The 22,275-nt window shown below is 36.9% G+C and overlaps 1 protein-coding gene across 3 annotated transcripts in view; it reads left to right on the top strand.

Moving 5' to 3' along the window:
• Positions 1-22,275, top strand: part of pgap1 (post-GPI attachment to proteins inositol deacylase 1) — a 348,101-nt gene that overhangs the window by 72,924 nt on the left and 252,902 nt on the right. For 2 of the 3 annotated variants that reach the window (XM_039755984.1, XM_039755983.1), the window contains exons 5-7: positions 2,436-2,596; positions 11,566-11,618; positions 19,861-19,927. In XM_039755984.1, the coding sequence (XP_039611918.1) occupies positions 2,436-2,596; positions 11,566-11,618; positions 19,861-19,927 (281 nt within the window). The remainder of the gene's footprint in view (positions 1-2,435; positions 2,597-11,565; positions 11,619-19,860; positions 19,928-22,275) is intronic. The other variant, XM_039755985.1, reaches the window with a different exon arrangement.

The raw sequence follows: 22,275 nt of genomic DNA, 5'->3' as shown, positions 1-22,275 counted from the left end.
TTATAATGGAGAATTGCAATGATAATTGCATAGGTTTTTGATGATATTTCAAGATCTTTTTTAAATGGTAAAAACACCTTTGCAAAATAGTTAATGCTTTTGCCTCGGATCCATTATCCTGAGATGGAATTCTGTCTGGAGGTATGTATGTAAAAGTTGTACGTTCTACCCATGTCTCTATGTCTTCTTCATGGGTTTTACTGCCACATCCCATGGACATGTACAGTAGGTTGGGTTACGTGGCCATATGTGTGAGAGTGTGAGTGCTGGTATGTTTGTCAGTGGCCCCTGCAATGGGATGGCTCCCCATCCTGGGCTGTTTCCTGCCTCACACTTGAATTATATAAACTGTGGATTAACAATGACAACTGAGTAATTAACTATAGCGTTACTTTGTATTACACAGTAAGTACGGAGTAATAACTTGTAGTTACACTGCACTTATACAGGTAATTACATAGTAGTTACAGTGTAATTATAGACAAGTGTCACTCCAGTCCCAGAAAGCATTGAGCGCAAGGCAAGAACAATCCCAGGATTGGGTTTGGGTCCAGCTGGTCATGGGGTGAGTACAGGCACACACAAATACACTAGTAGTGCCAAATCCCCTAACCTGCATGCCTTTGGAAAGAAACTGAAGCACACAGAGGAAACCCACCAGGAAAACATACAAACTCCAGGCAGAGCACACCTGGGATGTGACCCCCTTACTTCAAGGCAGCAGTACTTCTGCTGTGCCACCATGTCCCCATATGTTTAATTTTTAACAGTATACATTATTTAAATTAAGCTAACAATTTATCTGTAAGATGCAACATTTATACTTTAACCCATTTTATCACAAAAATGATATCAATATATATCATAGTATTCTAACAGGACATAGCTCCAACAGGATAGCTCTTGGGAATGTAATTTGACATAGAAGCCAGTCATCATCATAGGTCAAGAAGTCAGAATGAACTGTAAATACATGCTGTCTTCTAATTCTCCCATTTGTGACGTTTCTAACAATGCTAAAGCAGTCATGGTAGTTGGAATAGTTTGGCCATTTTGTGCTCCATTATGTACAGATTGATTACAATCAAGTGCCTAAAATTTGTAAATGATATGCAATTAATTTCAGTGTATTTGATAAAGCCTGCATCATGGATGCAAATATGAAACAGAAAGGAAAACCGCATGGAAACGAAAACACTGCTTTGATGCTGGGTTTAGCCCATTTACAAAACCATGCAGAAACATGTGTATGCATAGTCTGAGACAAATGTGCGTAGCTTTATGCCAGATTTAGTTTTTATATATCTTGATGTGATCATAGAAATGGGCATATGCAACATTTTTGTGCGTATGCACCATTTGTACATGAGGCCCCAGGAGATTTTTAAAACTTAAATCTGCCTGTTTCTGTCAAGAAACTAAGACTGGGCCATCACTGGATCTTCCAGAAGGACTATGATCCAAAACATACAGTACTGCTATATACACACTGGTATATTTGTTAAACCAGCAGCATGATCGAATTACATGGTTGTTATTGTTTCAGTCTTTCTTTACTCCACTATTGTTTTATTCCATGATTTGTTTCAGTAAGATATAATAGTGTCTGTAGCAGGCTTAGGGGGAATTACTTAAGATGATATAAAATTATTTCTAGAATATGTCTCCTTAATTTCAAGTTCATAACAATTAGTTTGTAACAAAATAGATAATATGGCTCAGAATAGTCACAGAAAATGATGGGCTGTCTTCCTTAATTTGACTGTAAAGACATAAGAACATTAATTGCAGCTTTGGAGGATAGCTTTAGATAGTAGGTGGTTTAAAATTCTGTTTTAATTTGGAGTGACCTTGACTTTGGTTTAGTGAGAAGACTAACACCCATAAGTATTTCAGAGTACTGTCAACTGATTGGTGTAAAGCTGAGCCACTTTTTGGCCGCCTGTTGTATTTATTTCACTTGCAGTGAGCAAGGAAACCTCTGGAAATAAAGATCATTATCATTCTGAAAAGGCTTTATCACTCATTTCCAATTAATGTATTCATTACATTCAATTTCTGGAGTTAAAAAGAAAAAAAGAGTTTTTACTCTATTTTTGAAATGGAAGATATGTTTGCATGCCTTTTTAAAATTAGTTGCTAAATGCTGCTTTATTCAAAAAGTCTGAAAAGTAACTTGACTATGCATGTTTTGTTTATTGTCTCTCTTTAGGAAGACCATACTTTACATTTCTCTTCTTTTCATTAAGCAGCTGCTGTTTTATATCATATTTCTCTGCTCAATGGGTGGGCTTTATATTGCTTTGAACAAACTGGGAGCAAATTAAAGCATGTTTTGATTAGACAGGTTACTTGTAAATTACCGGCTACTTGCAAATTCTTATAGTTGACTGGTGATAAATATTTTAATGATTTTCATTAAAATGTTATTTGAGATTTTTACAGATCAGTTAATAACTACTGGATGGACCATGCTGTAGAGCTTCAAAATGTCACAGTCCTGTCTATAGGAGGAGGCTTCAGAGACTATCAAGTACGATCAGGTTTTACTGTATTGCCTTGTCCTGCTGATGATCTCAACAAGCTTTCACTTGTGGTAAGATACACCTGTGCTACTGATTTTGTTATCCTGTTGACCAATGCCTTTCATATAGTGAGTAGAAGCTAACATTTATTTAAAAAAAGTCTCAAATAGAATTCCTACAATTTAAACTGTTGCTCATATGAAAACAAGGTAAACTGTGAGTTCAGGGATGATAAATATTTTGACCTTAGCATGTGCAAACTAAACTAAGCCACTTTGTTACTAAGAATAATAAACCTAGTATTTGATAACTGTGCTAAATTGCTTCATTTGCATGCTCATTTTTTAAAGCAGGCTTTGTTGATAAATTTGGAAACGAAGGGGTGACTCAAATGGTATAGCAGTTTTAAAGACAAAAGAAAGGCGAAGGGACTGTGAAGAAAAATAAAACACAGAATAAAAGTTCTCTATTTCAGGAAAGTTACGTTTTGTTTAGATAACAATGCATACTCTTATTTCCTTTGTTTATATGACAGTAGTGTTTAAAATGAATCTTTATCACTTTCAGTAATGTAAATATATTCAGCTAACAAGATTTGCAGCTATAAATGGTTAGCTGTACTATGCTGATATTCATTTTTATTGCTTTCAAGCAGTGTAAACAAGCGACCTAGAAAAGTAGCACTATGAAACTTGAATTCAAGGTTTGTAGTAACTACTACTCTTTGGGTCAACCTACAATATGCAAGGCATCATCTGTCTAGTGACAGTGACCAAGATACAGCAAGTATTTTAAAACTAGACAAAGGCCTAATCACTGTAAACTCTTTTCAGAATTGCATAATGAACAGTGAAATCAGTTATGTCAGTATTTTGCAGGTTCATTTCCGCTTTTATTTGAAGATTACACTTTTAAAAACTGTTTTTTCTTATATAAGGTTACATCAATCAATCAATCAATCAACATTTATTTATATAGCACATATTCATACAAAAAAAATGTAGCTCAAAGTGCTTTACAAAATGAATAGAAAAATAGAAGACACAGTAAAAAATAAACATAAGTCAACATTAATTAACATAGAATAAGAGTAAGGTCCGATGGCCAGGGTGGACAGAATACATAATAGGGAGGTGAAAATATAGTTCTTTAGATAGATACTTTATTAATCCCAAGGGGAAATTCACATAATCCAGCAACAGTATACTGATACAAAAAAAAATAATAAATTAAAGAGTAATAAAAATGCATGTAAAAGCAGTGTATTGGTGTTCAATATTGATGTAAACAATAACAACAATCACGTGTCCACTCTCTGGGCAAGTAATAGGGACGCAGACTTACGGCCAACAGTTCAATGTCCCTGCAGCAAGTGGAGATTTTAACGTTTACATGTCCTGAGATGCACCAATTTGTCTTGATATAGAGAGTGGTATATGTCATGTCTGGTATCCTGCCTTTACTTTTGACCTCTCTTTCAATTTGCCACCAGCATTTGATCACTGAGTACTTTCTGGCTTTAACCTTTCTCTGTGCACAGATTCTATGATGATATTGATCACCAGACAGTTGTGAGAAGTGCATGTAAATTTTTGATTCTTAAAATTCCTGTATACATACCTAAATATTTGCCTGACAGGCTATTGCAGCATTCATTTAACCACATAATTGGTAATTATGAGAGCATAAATGTGTAATACTGTCTTACACTTTTCCTCTTTTCATTCAAAATAATACAGATCTGTTAGGCTCTGGCATGCTTTATACAAGTGGGGATATATTATTATGACACCTCACAGACAAGCATGGCTTAACATGGACAGTCTAAAACACTATAATAACTGCTATTAGATCTCCATATTTTGTTTTGGCTGAAATCATACCTTATCTTCATAGTGTGTGCATGCATGCACAGTAATAAATTTAAAGATGGACATGCCTAGATCTCGACACAAATTCAGGCTTTAAGTGCAGAGTTATGGTGAAATGATGTAACAGTTGCAAAAAGTATTTTAAGTGTGTTAGTAAATCCATCAAAATTAGTATGCAATGTCAAATATTATATAATATAATCTATTTTGAGAGAGATAGAAAGAGGAAATAAAAACTATTTATAAAAATGATCATACTTCTATAAATATTATATTTTAACATTATAAGTCATTTTCATTTACCGTAAATACCCGCACATAGGATGATAACATATATAGGACGCAGTGGATTTTTGACCCTAAAAATCATGGAAAAACATGTGTACCTGTTTATAGGACACATCCTGATTTTGAGTTACTAATTAAAAGCTGCTGCTGCCAGCGCCAGTGATTTGTATCCATGCGTTTGTGTTAGGCTGGAGTCTCTCTGAACGTCAACAAAGAGCGAGAAACATATTATATGGCGAAAACGACGTATCGGTGACGTGAAAATTCAACATAAAACAATTTACAAAAGTTACAATAAGGCATACAGGTGGATGTATTGTAAAATGAGCTTTCAAAAGGCGTGTCGTTCTCCAAAATCGATACAGAATTAGTAACGCTACACCTGAAAAATACTTTAATTTGAAATGGTGTGAAATGCCAGTGGGCGGGTGACGGCTAATCACGTGCGGACTGAGGCATACCCCGGTAGCTACAATTGCAGCACTGCTAACCGACTGTCACTTGAAAACAAACCTTGAAATTCAAATTGGATTCAAACCACTCCTTTCTGTCCCCGTCACACAGCCATCGAAGGCGAAGGAGAGGCACTGACACACGCACACACGATCATAAAGTCCAGTGGACGCACCCGTCTACACGCAGAGTGCATCACGCATTGAATAACACTGAGAAAATCCTGAACAACAGAGAAAACTAACACTAATAGTTCGCGCTATAGTGCTAGATACCGCTCGCTAAAAACACTTTTTTTTTTTTAAATGAGTTTTAAGCACAGGGAAAAAATATGAACATTTGAAAAATCCGTAATTTAATACACCACCAAGAAAAGTAACATTGCCACAATGCACGCTATGAACCGATCACTGTAAACAGAACTGAAAACAAAAACAAGCCTTTTCTACCTTATGCGTCCAGTCCTCCCTCTCTCTCTCTCTCTCTCTTTCGTTAGCCTGGAGCGCCTGTGTGCGCCTCTCTCTAATGTATATATATGTGTGTGTGTGTGTGTGTGTGTGTGTGTGTGTGCGTGTGCGTGCGTGTGCCTGTCTCTCGTGCACCTGTGTGTGTGTGCGCGCCTCTCCCGCTCGCGTTCTCTCTCTCTCTCTTGCTCGCTCATGCTCGCTCTCTACACAGGAAATGCACAGGGAGAAACTGAACATGTACAAACCGAAAGAGAAACTGTATCCATGTATAAGACGCACCTGGGTTTTTAGGCCTACTTCTTAAGAAAAAAAATGCGTCCTATATGCGGATATTTACAGTATTAGAATAAAACCAGTTAAAATGAAAACAAGAATAGAAATAGATAAAAGGAAAAAGACACATAGTAAGCAGGACTGATTTTTTCACTAGTTTGCAGGCTCTGGGAACTTTTGTTGAGCTACCAATAAACTTTACCTGTTGTTGTTTTGTAGAGAGAGTGCCAGCTCAGTAATTGTACGAGGTGCAGTTTTTATTGTTTCATTGTCAAATGACCTTTCTAAACCATGTGGCATGTCAACAACAACAACATCATCATTCTACTTGAATATTTAAAGAGTAGAGCATGATTTTATTTTCAAAAATGATTTTTCACTACTGTCCGAAGTGACAAGTATGATGTCAACAAAATGCAAACACCTCACAAGTGAGAGGAAACATTGTTCACTTGTGATCCATTTCTAGTATAGTGCATTTCAAATAAAGTTTTTTCTGATCAGTACATTACAACATTAGTCTTTTGAAGAATTGTATACAATAATAAGCATTAAGCAAGCCAGCTGCTTGTCATTACTGACCTCACATCACATGAGCACTCAGTTATTTAGTTTCAGTGTTCAGTACTGTATGAGTGGCTGTGCGTGTCATTTGGGGTCAGTCACAATTGCAGCTAATGTGCCATCACTTATGAACAGGTTCAGAACAAATTGTGTAAGGATTCATCTGTACATGATAAATCTGCGTTGCATTCTGGATATCAATGGGTAGCTTTCAAAGTTGCTCAACACTTTTGTTTCAGAATATGCAAAATCATCACTTATATGCTTCACGATCTCTAGAACTAGAATGCCGTCACTGGCCATTGCTAATGAACAGTTGCTATTATAACGCACAATTCGCTTTTTTTCTTCAAACTCTTTCAATTTCATAATCCTGTATTTGGCTCTCCTGTTGTTGCAAAAGCTTTTCAATAGCCTTCAATTTACTGGAGACACTTAAATTATGGGATGAAGGTGTCTGTGGATGATTTAACTCCAAGATAATGGCAAAGGTATTAAAGTGGACTGGATCAGCCAGTAGGACAGCAGGAACGCTTCTTTGAAAAACCAAGAACAAATATTTTTTTATACATCTTCAGTCGTGCATATATGGTCATCTGACATTTATTCCATGTTTACATTTATCACATGTATTTTCTACAGGTTCTTGTGTGAAAAATACTGTAATCAATTGAGGGGTAAAGAGGAACGGTTGGTATAATAACTCAAATAGTGATTTAGTTGCCCTAAACAGAGCTGTTTATTGAAAAGCACCTCCTTAATTTAAGTGTTTCTATTACTCTTGGAGTTAATGCCTTTAGAAGGTGTCCTAAGAATGACAAAAATCCAGCATGAACAAAACTCTGTCAGACTTGTACAGCCTTTCATTTTCTTTCCATATTGTAATCTAATTCTTGTACTGCTACTCTATGAGCTGCCATTCTGACTTCTCTGAGGTCTGGGTCAGGTATATACACCGTTCCTTTATGACTCTCTGGATCTGTAGTTTGCTTCACCCTGCACACCTAGAAGACTTCATTACTAGACTAACCTTCAAAATTTGCTAGGTACTTTTTCAAAGTCACTTATTTTGGCCCATGATCGATAGGAAAGTCTTAAAGTTGGTTTTACTGCTCACATAGCTGGAAACTTCATCAGAAGCGGCATGCGTTAACATCCACATGGAATTAAGGGGCTGCTGGGGCCAGGGGTTGGCTCTTGAGCTCGATGTCACGAGGGATTAAAAAGAAGTTCCATATAGTGCAGGTGTTAGGTTGGATGGGAGTGTGACTGCAAATTTGAAGCAATTTAAAAAGAGGCAAAAATCACTGCAATTGCATAAGGTTGGAGTGAGAAGAAGTAGTGTAGAAGTAAAAGACCGGTTAGCTTACAGACCACCGTGCACAGGATTATGGACCATCAGTTGGCAGTGCACCACTCTTCGAGAACCACTGTAATAGACAGTTGGCTATTGGGTTTTGCCTTTATATTTTGACTTGATTGTAGTCTAAAAATTTGAAATATTAAAAAACAAATTACAGTAACATTAATGTTGAAAGTCGGGTAAAGAATGTTGTCTTAAGTATGTATTTTAAAAGATATATATATCATATACTGTATTTATTCTTATCAACTAGGCAATTATTAGACATATGTTATATTCTGATTGCCGGGCAACTGCAGACATACCCTTGTCGTACATACAACAAATAATTCCCTATTATGAAACCTGTACGCAACCATTAATGACATCCTAATTATTCTACACTGTGTGCACAATTATTAGGGAAGTGAGTATTTTGACCATATCATCATTTTTATGCATATATTCCAACTCCAAGCTGTATTAACTTGAATGCTTATTGGATTTAAGCATGTCAGGTGATGTGTATTTGTGTAATGAGGGAGGGTGTGGCCTAAGGAGATCAACACCCTATATCAAGGTGTGCAGAATTATTAGGCAGCTAGTTTTCCTCGGGCAAAACGGGCCAAAAAAGCGATTTAACTGACTCTGAAAAGTCAAAAATTGTAAAAAGTCTTTCAGAGGGATGCAGCACTTTTGGAATTGCTAAGATATTGGTGTGTGATCACAGAACCATCAAACATTTTGTTGCAAATAGTCAACAGGGCCGCAAGAAACGTGTTGAGAACAAAAGATGCAAATTAGCTGCCAAAGATTTGAAAAGAATCAAACGTGAAGCTACCAGGAACCCATTATCCTCCAGTACTTTCATATTCCAGAGCTGCAACCTACCTGGAGTGCCCAGAAGTACAAGGTGTTCAGTGCTCAAAGACATGGCCAAGGTAAGGAGGGCTGAAACCCAACCACCACTGAACAAGAAACATAAGTTGAAACGTCAAAACTGGGCCAAGAAATATCTGAAGACAGATTTTTTTCAAAGGTTTTATGGACCGATGAGATGAGAGTGACTCTTGATGAACCAGATGGATGGACCTGTGGATCAGTAATGGGCACAGAGCTCCACTCCAACGTGGAGGTGGGGTACTGGTATGAGCTGGTATTTTTAAAGATGAGCTAGTTGGACCTTTTTGCATTGAAGATGAACTCAAAATCAACTCCCAAACCTACTGCCAGTTTTTCAAGACACTTTCTTCAAACAGTGATACAGGAAAAGACCATGATTTTTATGCAGGCCAATGCTCCATCACTTGCATCGAAGTTCTCACTGCGTGGCCAGCCAGTAAAGGCCTTAAAGATGAAGGAATAATGACATGGCCCCCCTTCCTCATCTGACCTAAACCCTATCGAGAACTTGTGGGCACTTCTTAAACGCTAGATTTACGGGGGAGAAAAACAATACACCTCTCTGAAGAGTGTCTGGGAGGCTGTAGTCACTGTTCCACAAAAAGCTGATCGTCAACAGATCAAGAAACTGACAGACTACATGAATGGAAAGGCTTATGACTGTTATTGGAAAGAAGGGTGGCTATATTGGTCATTGATTGATTGATTTTATTTTTTTTGAAATGTCAGAGATGTTTATTTGTAAATTTTGAGGTGTTTGTTTATTATTCTCACTATAACAGATGAAAATAAACAAGTGAGATGGGAAAATTTTTCATTTTTCCTTTAGTTGCATAATAAATCTGCACACTAATAGTTGCCTAATAATTGTGCGCACATATGTATTCCCCTGATGATGTTCACACTCACATTTCCGTTGTGAAACATTCAGGTTTCAGGTTTATTAACATTTTGGATTGACTGATAGCACTGTGTTTGTTCCATATTAAAATTAATCCTCAAAAATACAACTTGCCTAATAATTGTGCACACAGTGTATGTTAAATGGTAGCAATCAGTCCTTACAGTGCATTATTTTATAAAGGTTTAAGAAACACTTCCAACTGACTTCTGAAGTGGAAATGCAGATAAGTTTGTCTACCACAAATAAGTGTAACACGAAGGATGTAAGATTTTATTATAAAGCAGCAGACCATTAATACTGTATTGAAATATTTTGACTATTGTTATAAAATGCAAGGTTGTTGCCATAGGTCTTTTAGTGATAAAGTTTGCAAGTCCATCAATAATGTATAGATTCCACCAGCATTCATAATTGTTTCTTTGCAGTAACTTGTAAAATGATAGGATTGTCATCATAAAGGCTAAATGATTTATTGAGGTAATTGAGAGAAAGAAACGCAGTTTGATCCGTTAATTCTATAAGCAGAAATACCACTGAATCTATCAGACAACAAAATGGAGAGTCTTATTAGCTGTTCTCATTTTCAAATACAAAAGAATATCTTCTGAATAGAGAGTTAAAAGTTATTACAATTGCATGAACCTTTGAAAATTGATCTTAAAGTCACCTGAGATACTGGGAGCTTTTGAATCAATGGATGGAAAGATTCTGTTGCCAGATTAGACAGCCTAACACAGACTTTGCAATAGAATGCCAAGAAGGATGTGGACAGCCATTTTGCCTAGGTCTTGACGACTGTGACTGTGTCTGACTTTGTCTGCTGTATTTGACCATGGACTTTCAAGTGGGCTATTTTCACCAGGGGCACTGCTGACTAGTTTTTCCCCCTCTCTTCTTTAGTTAACTGGTCATAGTTCAACAATTAAGTGATGGAAAGATGTTGCTGGGTTCCATCCATCCATTATCCAACCTGTTCCATTTATGTTAATCAGTTTCAAATTTTATTTTCCTGTCTGTGTAAACAATTCTCAGTCTTGTATATTAGATTCATTCATTACACACAGACTGATGTATTTCAAATGTTCATTTCTAAAAATCCTTTTTTTGCATTGTTCTTAATTGATATTCTAATTTTCCGAGATACTGAATTTGGGACTTTCATTAGTTGTCAGTTATAATCATCAAAATTAAAAGAAATAAACATTGGAAATACATCAGTCTGTGTGTACTTTTTGAATGGAATTATTGAAATAAATCAATTTTGTCATGATATTCTAATTTTATGACCGGCACCTGTAATCATTATGTATTTAGTCAAGTTTATATTTGCATTTTACTTGAGAACCTGTCACAGTGCTATGTGCCTGTAATCAGTGAATAGTGCTATACAAAAATAAATCAAATTGAAAGAAGACTAATTATTTTTTCTAACATCTGTTTCTTACAAAGTTTATATCTGAAGTTTGGCAGCCATTTACTTTGAATTGCGACTGCCACATTAGGCAAAATTAAGGTTGGAGTCTCATATTAAAAATAGACCTATATATTTGAATGGGAGTTATTGTAAGTGCTACATATACAATATATGTTTGCATCCTATGTGCTTTTTATTTATCAACTTTTGTACTTTTTTCTCATGGTACATCTACAAGCATGATATATAGATGGTGAAAAATTTTAAGAACTCTGAAATGTTAGTTTAACTTCAAACTGATCAGAAAATCAAAATCTATACATTAAAAATCCGTACAAAACTCTATCCTGCTTAATTTTTTTTTTTTAATTTACCCAAATCATGACATTTTGTAAAGCAAAGTTTTATTGAATCAAACTGTATCCTTTTTTTTTTAACTACAGTTAACAAGGAACTTTTGAAAATGTACAAGTCTTATGTTTTCTGTAATTAAATTCTATGAAATATTTCCTTTTAATGAATCTAATTTTTTTAATTAAATATTTTTTTTCCTTTTATCAGAGCACTGCTGTTCCAAGGACATGGGTATCCACTGACCATCTTTCTATTGTTTGGTAAGTGATACATTTAGTATACATTATAATAATGATGGCAAGTTCTTAAACATTCCTTAGTTGACAGTTGTGTGTTTTTTGGATTTTGTATCTTTGTAAGATAGCCATTGATGATTATGTTAATCTTTTTTTTTATTTCCTATTTTATTAAAATCCAGCTGATTTTACATATTTTCAACCTTTGGTTTGGTTTGGTTTATTGGTATCCACCCGCTCCACAACTTTACAAATTTGAAAGATGACATGGCTTTATGATCATTTCTAATGGATTTTTAGCTTTTGGTTTCTATATGATCTTTAAGAGTGCTAAATCTTCTTATTACTAGTTTCAAAAGGTTTTTGATGTTTGTTGTATATGTATTTCAGGGATGTGTGGTATACCAGTACTAGAAAAGTACCAAAAAAAGTCAAATTTCAAACAGTACAGTATAGTGCCAGCCTTTTGGGAATTTCAGTACCAGTAGTAAATATCCACTTCAAAGTGATTGAGACTTTACAGGGACAAAATATTTTGGTTTTACTGCAATAAAGAGTTTTATGCAATCAAAAGGTAAGTGGTATGTTGTTTGCTGCAATGGCATGGTGCCCCTGGAGGCTGGAGTAAGAAGGCAGATTTTGGAGTTGTCCATTTTTTGCTTCGGAACCCTTTTGGTTCAGCTACTGGAGTCTGAAAGCTGGTATCAACACCAAGGCCAAAGTTTTAGCACCAATCCGAAAGTAGTCTAATGTAACTAGTGATGAGGTGGTTGTGATAGTAAGATAAGAAGGAACAGGAAACTGCATAAAATTGAAATTGCTCTTTAGAAAATGCTTTAACTATCAATTTTTAAAATGTGAACTTGTATAATATTACAGTCATTAAAATTCAGGCTGCATGTAAAAGTAATCATTGTAAGCTCCAAGAAGTTCGGTTCCTGCCATAAAATGCATGAACATACAGAGTTAAATGTAGTTTTCAACTTGTGGATCATATAGCTACAAAAAAATTAATCAAATCACATCATCGTTATGGTAAGTTGTGCAGACTAAAAAGGAGAAGATTCTTGCACATTAATTCGAGGATGAGCATTTGCCATTTCAATAGCTTGGCACAGGGGCAGCCTGGTGGCACAGTGGTAACTATCTGGGTCACTTCCCGGGTCCTCCCTGCGTGGAGTTTTCATGTTCTCCCCGAGCCTGTGTGGGTTTCCTCCGGGTGCTCCGGTTTCCTCCCATAGTCAAAAGACATGCAGGTTAGGTGCATTGGCGATCCTAAATTGTCCCTAGTATGTGCTTGGTGGGTGGGTGTGTGTGTGTGTGTGTGTGTGTGTGTGTGTGTGTGCGCCCTGCGGGGGCTGGTGCCCGCCTGGGATTTGTTCCTGCTTTGCGCCCTGTGTTGGATGGGATTGGCTCTAGCAGACTCCCGTGACCCTGTGTTAGGATATGGCGGGTTGGATGATGGATGGATGGATGGATGAATAGCTTGGCACAGCATATGTCTTTTAACTTGCTCTATTTCTCTGAGTAGTTGTTGTTCAAGAATGTAGTATCTATAGACATTTATTGGTAAAGTTGATTTAATTTAACTTTTGTTATATATCTATTCCTTCTATCAAAGTTGTGAAATAATCTTATGAGAAGAGCATTTTATATTTACTTGTGATGTTTACTCCTAGAAATTTAAACTGATCTGCGATGATTAAAGGGAAGGTGTCCAATCTAATATTGTATGCTTGAGAATTCACTGGGAAGAGCACACATTTATTCAAATTGATTGAGACCAGAAATCTTTTGAAATTCTGTTAGGACTGCAGGCACAGTATTTTGTGGATCTGATATATACAGTACAATATCATCTGCATATAGAGAAACTTTCTGTTTCAGTCCTTCTCTGATAATCCCCTTTATCTCAATAGCATTTTGACATTGAATTGCCAATGGCTCAATGGCAATTGCAAAAAGCAGTGGTGACAAGGGGCATCCTTGTCTGGTGCCACGCTCCTGGTTTAAAGTAGTCTGAATTAATGTTGTTAATACAAACTGAAGCTTCTGGATTGGCATACAGTAGTTTGATCCATGCACAAATGTTCTGGCTAAACCCAAATCTCTCCAATGTAGTGCAAAGGTAGTTCCATTCAGCCACGTCAAATGTTTTTTCTGCATCCAATGATAATCATCTCATTTGACTTTGTGGGTGAATATATTACATTAAACAGGCGTCGAAGACTGGAAGCTAAGTGTCTGCCTTTAATAAATCCAGTTTGGTCTTGTGATATTACCGAAGGGAGCACTTTCTCCATCCTTCTAGCTAGGACTTTGAAGAGCATCTTAACATTGTTATTCAGAAGTGAGATTGGTCTGTACAATGCACATTTTAATAAGTCCTTATTTTGTTTAGGAAAGATGGTAATTAATGCTTGGCGAAAAGATTGAGATAGATATTTATTTTCTCTAGCTTCTTTAAATGTTGCTAATAGAAGGGGAGCTAGCTGAGTTGAGCGTTTCTTATAAAATTCGATATGGTAGCCATCAGGGCCTGCTGCTTTCCCACTCTGCAGTGACTTTATAGCATCTAGTAATTCTAATAGTGCCAGAGGTTTATCCAATTCCTCTGCGCTAAGAGTATTTATTTGTTGTATCTGTAAAGCATCTAAAAAAGTATTAGATTGTGTCTTGCCTTCTTTAAACTCAGTAGAAAATAATGATTTATAGTAGTCCGTAAATGTATGCATTATATTTTTATGGTCAATGATTTTGTCTCTGTTGGTGTTGATGAATGCTGGGATTGCTTTGCGAACTTCTTGCTTGTGGATTTGTTGAGCTAAGATCTTATTAGCTTTCTCTCCATGTTCATAATAATGATGTCTTGATTTAAGTATGAGTTGTTCAGTTTCTTTAGTTGTTAAGAGGATGAGCTTTGAGTGCAGAGCCTGCCTTTTCCTATGAAGCGCCTCACTTAGACACCTGGCATGTTCTTGATCTATTCTAGTGATTTCGTTGATTAGCTCTGATACCTTATTGGTTTTCAGTTTATTTCTGTGGGAAAAATATGAGATAATCTGTCCTCTTAAGAAGGCCTTCAGGGATTCCCAGAGTGTTCCTGCAGAAACCTCTGAGGATGTATTTGTCTCTTAAAAGAAAAAAAATAATTTGCTTGAATATAAATTCTGTCCAGTTCTCGTCTGCTAATAAAAGTGGATTAAGACGCCATCTGCAAGATAAGTTTGTGGGGCACAGTGATTTTAGCTCCAAAATCAAGGGGGCATGGTCAGAAATAACAGTAGTGTCATACTTACACAATTTAATCATAGACAAGAAGTTGTTATCTGCAAAGAAATAATCAATTCTTGAGTAGCAATGATGCACTGGTGAGTAGAAGGAATATGCTCTTGAGTTTGGGTTTAGAAATCTCCAGGGTTCTGATAAGTTGTGGTCAGTTTCAAACTGTAATTGTCTTTGCAGTGTGAGATGTCATCCCCCCTTTGGCAGGAGACCTATGTAGGTCTGGATTTAAAACACAATTAAAGTCCCCAGCCATTATAATTTTATGAGCGTTCACAATGGGAATGGATGCAAATACACTTTGCATGAATTACCTATCATCGACATTGGGTGCATATATATTTAAAAGAATAACTTTATAGTTAAATAAATGACCTATGACAATCGTATATCTCCCTTCAGGATCAGATACTAAATCTGATACTACAAATGAGACTGTTCTATGTCTAAGAATTCCCACACCTCTAGTTTTCTTTGTATAGCTGGAATGGAACATTTGGCTAGTTTGCTTAATAAGTGGGTCTCCTGTAAAAATACTGTTTTAGCGTTTAGACCTGTTAAGTGAGAGAATACTTTCTTTCTCTTTAATTCGTGATTCAGGCCTTTAACATTCTAGCTCACAAAGTTAACTGTCCATTCTTGGAGACATTGCTTCTGAACTTTTGTTGTCATTTTTTTACTTTTAACTGAAAATAAGACAGCTTTGACCTTAAGTTCCAGTTTTCCCAGGAGTTATTGCCATGAAGCCTATTGTTACATTGGCATAAAGTCTTCTCCAATTATTTTAGAGAATAATTAAACTATGAATTTCACTGGGTTTGGACTTTCACAATTCTCTGGGAGACTTTCAATTCAAATATTATTCCTTCTGCATCCATCTTCCACTGCGAGTCTTTTGCATTTGGAATTTGTAGCCATTGCTTTTCCGTCAGCAGTAGATGCATGTGAAGTGACAAGCCCTGTTACAGCCGATGCTCCTGGCTTGTGAGGAATAGATGAAAGCGCAGAAGGCAAGGCCATTTCCAGTTTCAATGAATCTTCTGGAATCGACTAGCTATCGTGACCTGCATCACTTGCACATTCACTCCCACTTTCGCTCTCAACTGGATATGATGCAGTGGCCCGTGGTCCTGGAATATCTGTGCTTTCGCCTGTCTGTTCCATGTCAGTCTCTGTAAGGCCATACCTTGAGGTTGGACATGGACTTGATGCCTGTCTAAGCTTGGGTGTAGCTTTGGTTTTCTTTTCCACTTCTTTCCGAGCCCCTTTCTAACCGCTCGTGTTTATATATGCTTGCATATACTTTAATAGAATCTCCTCGAGTTGGGTAAATACAGGATACCTCAGGATAATAAAAATAAGAGAAAAATTAACACCACTGCTAACGGAATTCCCCTTCAGACATCCACCTTTTATCATCACAGATCAGTTTACATACCTAGGGATACACATCACAAATAAACATAAAGCTCTTTATCAACACAATTTTGCTGTCTGTATGGAAAAAAATTAAGCAAGACTTGCATGGGTCAACCCTTCATCTCACTTTAGCTGGAAGAATTAACATTGTTAAGATGAATATCCTTCCTAATCTTCTCTTTTTATTTCAAAACATTCCAATAGTCATCAATAGATCATTTTGTAAGAAATTAGATTCAACAATAACCTCATTTATTTGGAATTCAAAACATCCACGTATCCAAAGGACGACCCTACAAAGACCTAAGGCAGAGGGTGGGGTGACCCTACCTAACTTCAAATTTTGTTAAAGGGGAGCAAACATACAAACTATAAAAACATGAACATGGACACAGATAGATGAACATACACAGGCTTGGTCTGCAGTACTTCTTTATATTCCTTGCTATGCACCTCAATTAATACAAGTTATCGCCAATATACTAACAACCCAATTGTACTTCTCTCACTCAAATTATGGAACCAATGTAGGAGGTATTTTAAGCTTTTATCTGTGGCACCTCTGTATGAGAACCACCTTTTTCCACCCTCTTAAACAAATGCAGTTTTTAATATCTGGAAAACATTCAGGATTAAATCAGTTAGAGATCTGTACATAGACAACGTCTTTGCATCCTACAAACAATTACACTTCAAATTTAACTTTCCAGCAACACATTTCTTTCACTACCTTCAAATTCGAAACTTTGTTAAACAGAACCTGCCCAGTTTTCCTCCACTGTCGCCTACCTCTATGTCAGAAAAAATATTGCTCAGTCTTGAGGACTTTGACAGCATTTCCATAATACAGGTAGTCCCCAGGTTACGGACATCCGACCTACAACTTATAAATGGGGCTGCAGCTGCGACGCATGCGCCTCAGTAACTACCACTCAGTCATCTTCGGCCTGTGGACGCTGCAAGTGGTGGCAGGACAGAGGCTAGAGGTGGGCGCATTGCCCGTGCAATGTAGTGTCCCTTGGGCAGCACCCGGTGGCAAGTGGTTTCACTGCCCGCCCACCATACACGGCTGCCCAGTACATTTTCGGTGGGCGGCTGGTAATGCTGCAAGCGGTGGCTAGAGGGGGTTGATTTTCGCTGGTCACGCAGTGTGGTGTTCCTCGGGCAGCTCCTGGCTGCAAGCGGTTTCACTGCCCACCCACCACACACGGCTGCCCCGTTTGTTCTCGGTGGGCGGCTGGTAATGCTGCAAGCGGTGACCTGGTTGTAGCTGAATGGAGGCCATTGAGGGTGAACGGGGCGGCGGGGGGGGTAGCATTGTAGTGTGCATCGGATTGCTGCCTATTGAATAGGGGCGATTCACTACCCGCCTTTGGCCACACCGTGTTCGTTCTTGGTGGGTGGACGCTGCAGACAGCATACTGTAGTGGAGGTGACTGTGAGGTAGGCTGGTGATGAACCGCCCGTTGATGCCCCCAGTCATTCTCAATAGCAAGCCTCCTTGTACTGTTACGTACATAGCAGGAAGTTGACTTTTGTCAGTACATCAGACGTGTTGACGACCGGTGCCTTCCTGCTGTGATAACGTGTACAGTGCTGTGCAGAAGAGCTTATCTTAATCTTTTGTCTTCACCCTTCAAGAATGTCTCTGAAACACAAATCTGATGCGAGTACTGGTGATACAGTAAAGAAGAGAAAAACCATCACCATTGAAAATAAAGTAGAAATAATAAAAAGGTCAGAGAGAGGTGAAACTCCATCATTCATTGGCAGAGCACTTGGTTACTGTCGGACAACAAAAGCATTTATTAAATTTATGTACCTGTTCCGACTTACATACAAATTCAACTTAAGTACAAACCTACAGTCCCTATCTCGTACGTAACCTGGGGACTGCCTGTATAAAACTATTTTACAGGCTCTCCCTTTTAAAGATCCAAGAGACCAGTGGGAAAAGGATCTCTTACTCAACATTTCATGAAAGGAGTGGAAAGTAGCAATGCACAGAATTCACTTGAGCTCCATATGTGCAAAGCATGGAATTGTTCAGGTCAAAATTATATATCGAGCACATCTCTCTCGTTTAATATTGTCCAAAATGTTTCCAGGGCAAGATCCAAACTGTGAATGCTGCAATCAAGTTCTAGCTTCACTTGGCCCCATATTTGGGCTTGCACCAAATTAACATAATTTTGGACCAAAATCTTTAAATGCCTTTCATACAACCTTGGTGGCACAATCCCTCCTAATCCACTAACAGCTATGTTTGGGGTACTTCCAGATAGTCTTAAAGTGGAGAAGGACAAACAAACTGTAATTGCCTTTACTACACTACTGACTTTTCTTGCTCAATTGGAAAAATCCTAACTCACCTATTCTAAGTCAGCTAGTAACTGATGTTATATACTACAGTGATCCCTCGCTATATTGCGCTTCGACTTTCGCGGCTTCACTCCATCGTGGATTTTAAATGTAAGCATATCTAAATATATATCACAGATTTTTCGCTGGTTCGCGGATTTCTGTGGAAAATGCGTCTTTTAATTTATGGTACAAGCTTCCTCAGTTTGTTTGCCCAGTTGATTTCATACAAGAGACGCTATTGACGGATGGCTTAGAAGCTACCCAATCAGAGCATATTAAATAAAACTCCTCGATGATGTACGATATGCTTCCCGCTCGGTGCTTGATTGTTTGCTTGTCTCTCTCTCTCTCTCTCTAGGCTGTTTGCCTAGAGGATACGGACGCACCTGTAAAACATGCTGAAAGACTACCTTCACATTGCTCTCTTCTTTGCGGCCACTTTATCGCGGTGCGCATACTTAAAAGCCCAACAGCATGTATTAATTTTTTGATTGTTTGCTTTTCCCTCTCGCTCTTGCTCTCTCTCTCTCTCTCTGACATTCTCTGCTCCTGACACGCATTAGTTTGAAGAGGAAGATATGTTTGCATTCTTTAATTGTGAGAAAGAACTGTCATCTCTGTCTTGTCATGGAACATAATTTAAACTTTTGACTAAAGGGTGTTGTTTCATGTCTAGAGGGCTCTAATAATGTTAACAGTGTGGGAGAGTTTATAAGGGCTTAAAATATATAAAAATAACCATACAAACATATGGTTTCTACTTTGCGGATTTTCACCTGTCGCGGGGGGTTCTGGAACACAACCCCCGCGATCGAGGAGGGATTACTATATTTGAAACTGGAAAAAATCAAATTCGCACTTAGAGGATCTGTACAAAACTTTTTCAAAACCTGGCAGGATCTAATCAATAACATTTTAGAATAAGCATTTAAATTCAGGAAGCAGGTTCTCTCCTCTATTTTACTCCATTTATCTTTATTCATTTTTTTAATTTATCTATTTACTTATCTTAACTAGCATAAAGTTTTATACTGCTGGCCTAGCTGTCTTTCTCAGGGGTGTGGGTTGATTAATGTTGTTTGATTTTAATAAAATAAAAAAAACAGAGCATTTTACCTGATTCTTATATGTTGGTGCAGTTTTAATGTAAAAATTCATATCTTTATTTTCTTATCCAATTTTCTTGATTCTTTTACAGGTGTAAAGAACTTGTTCTTGTCACTATTCGAGCTTTCTTTGATCTTCACGATTCAAATACTAAACAGGTTAGTTAATCATAGGTTATTTTATATTTGTTTAAATTTAAGTAGTATTAAGTGTAGAGAGTAGCAATGTTGGACACAAGCATGTGGTTCAGGGATTGTTTGTGTTGATTGACGATTTACTCTTAAGATATTAGTCAATTTTCTTTTCAGCTGATCACAGACCAACTGTTAGGTTTATCAACATCTGTAAATTGTCCAAATGTAAATGGATATGTCTAAATAATGTGGTAGGTTAGCATTTTTTTAATCGTATACTCTTGCCACATAAAACCCTTAATTAGAGGGGAAAGTTTTTAATAAAACAGAATGTTAATAAAATAAAGAAGTGTTTTAATTTTCTGGGACTGTGTTTAAGCCTATATCAAGCCTATGTTTAATTAACAACAATGAACTGAATAAAAAAAATCACTTTTTCATGTATTTTTAGTTTGCATAGAGGATAGAAAAATATATTACATTTATATGACATTAGACAAACAGCCAATACTATGAAAGTTAAGTTTCAGATTAGGTTTTGAGGAGCAATTACTATAAGAATTAGGTGAGAGGGAAGGGGAAAAAAACGTATCTGTTGGGTAAAGAACATGTGGAAGTTTTCCTTAACTCATTCCTTATAATCCATTGAATGTGCCCTGATTGTGAGCATTCATGCTGGAAATTAATAGCAGCAATGGTCTGACCTCTGTTTTGAAGCTGGTAGATTATATTGCAGTTATAACCATTTGAATTAATCTATATATGTATATAATGCTTCACTTGATTTATGGAGAGACCTACAAAAGGGTTAATTTAAGTTGCTGGAAACTGCATTTACAGATTAAATGTGTGTTTTAGCAGGTACCCAGGCTGTATATACATAAATGCACAGCAGAAAGTGTTTTGGGTGCACAGTGGGAGGCAAACCTGTATAAACCGATTGCAGGCAACACTCACACCAGATTAATTTAAACTTGCCAGTTAATGTAACACACATAACTCGAGGATGTTTGGAGATAAATGGTCTACTGAGAGGAAAATGCTTATAGATTTTGTAAGAATGTGCAAATTGGCCCACTAAAATTGTTTTATCAGGTATCTTCTTAATGTGTATTAAGTCTTGCTTCAGCCCACTTATACTATATTTTGGCTCAGTGCTAGGATTGATAGCCACACTTTGCTTAGTGTAAGAACTGTATGTGATATAAATAGTAAAGTGGCACTTGACATGAATCATATCTATAAAACTGTTTTTTATATAGCTTAAGCCAAGCTGTTGACTGGTACTGGATTTAAAGAAGTCAATGAAACTTTGCGGCAGGCTTTTCAGAGGGGTAATCATTTATTACCATAATCATTTATTGACTTTAACTGTTTTTAAAGAAAACAACACTCTTTTAATTATCTAAAGAAATTTTGATTCCAAGAGTACTGCATTCAAAAGATCATGCTTCATCCATCTATCCACTTCACTAAATTACTCCAGTATAAAGCTGTAGAATCCTTGGAAACTATTGGCTGAAATCCTTAGGGCAAGAAGGCAATCTGAATGTAATGATCAAGCAGTCTTTATTAGTGAATGTTGTAAATCACTAGATAGTGAAGCTTTTCTCCTCTTTCCAACCAATATGTATAATTTTCTATTTGACAAGCAAAACATCATGTACTTCTAGTTTGCTGCACTAAAATGGGTTGAAAAGCTGCAGGCTTTGCAGCAACAATTAAGGTACCATCACTTAACCTTCCTCCTTGGAAATTAATGATGTAATGGATTTTTATAATTTTATTATCATAAAGCACACCTCTTTTCTTTCAAATTGCATGTTTAAAGTGACAAATGAAATATATAAACCATCTTTAATGCACACCTATACCTATATAAGACATGATGTCAGAGTTCTATTAGTGTTGAACTAAAACCACTTACCACCATCATGTCTCGTCTTTTGTTTATTACACTCCGTTTCTCTGGGAATACAGTCATCCCCCGCCTATCGCGGAATTTACGTTCCAGACCCACCAGCAATAGGTGAAAATCCGTGATATAGAAAGACCATATAAATATTTTTTTTTTTATAGTTTAAGCCTTAAAATACCCATCCCACACGCTTTAAACACATGTAAACTTATTAAAACACACTTGGTAAACACATATGATATGTGGATGTCGGGCTAAGGATATGAGTAGCATCTCTATTATAAAACATTTTAACGTCATGCAAGACAAGATATTTACACAGAAGACAGCTACTGTACAGGCTTTTAAATGATCATCGTGCAGAGCGACAAGCACAACAAGCATGTTGGCAGAATCAACTCAAAGCAAGCACAAAGTCCACTTCTCCTTATCGTGCATTTAAACACACTTCCTT

The sequence above is a fragment of the Polypterus senegalus genome, chromosome 6 (genome assembly GCF_016835505.1).
Source record: "Polypterus senegalus isolate Bchr_013 chromosome 6, ASM1683550v1, whole genome shotgun sequence".
NCBI lineage: Eukaryota > Metazoa > Chordata > Cladistia > Polypteriformes > Polypteridae > Polypterus > Polypterus senegalus.
Note: the sequence above shows the minus strand (reverse complement) of the source record. Positions and strands in the feature narration are given on the sequence as shown.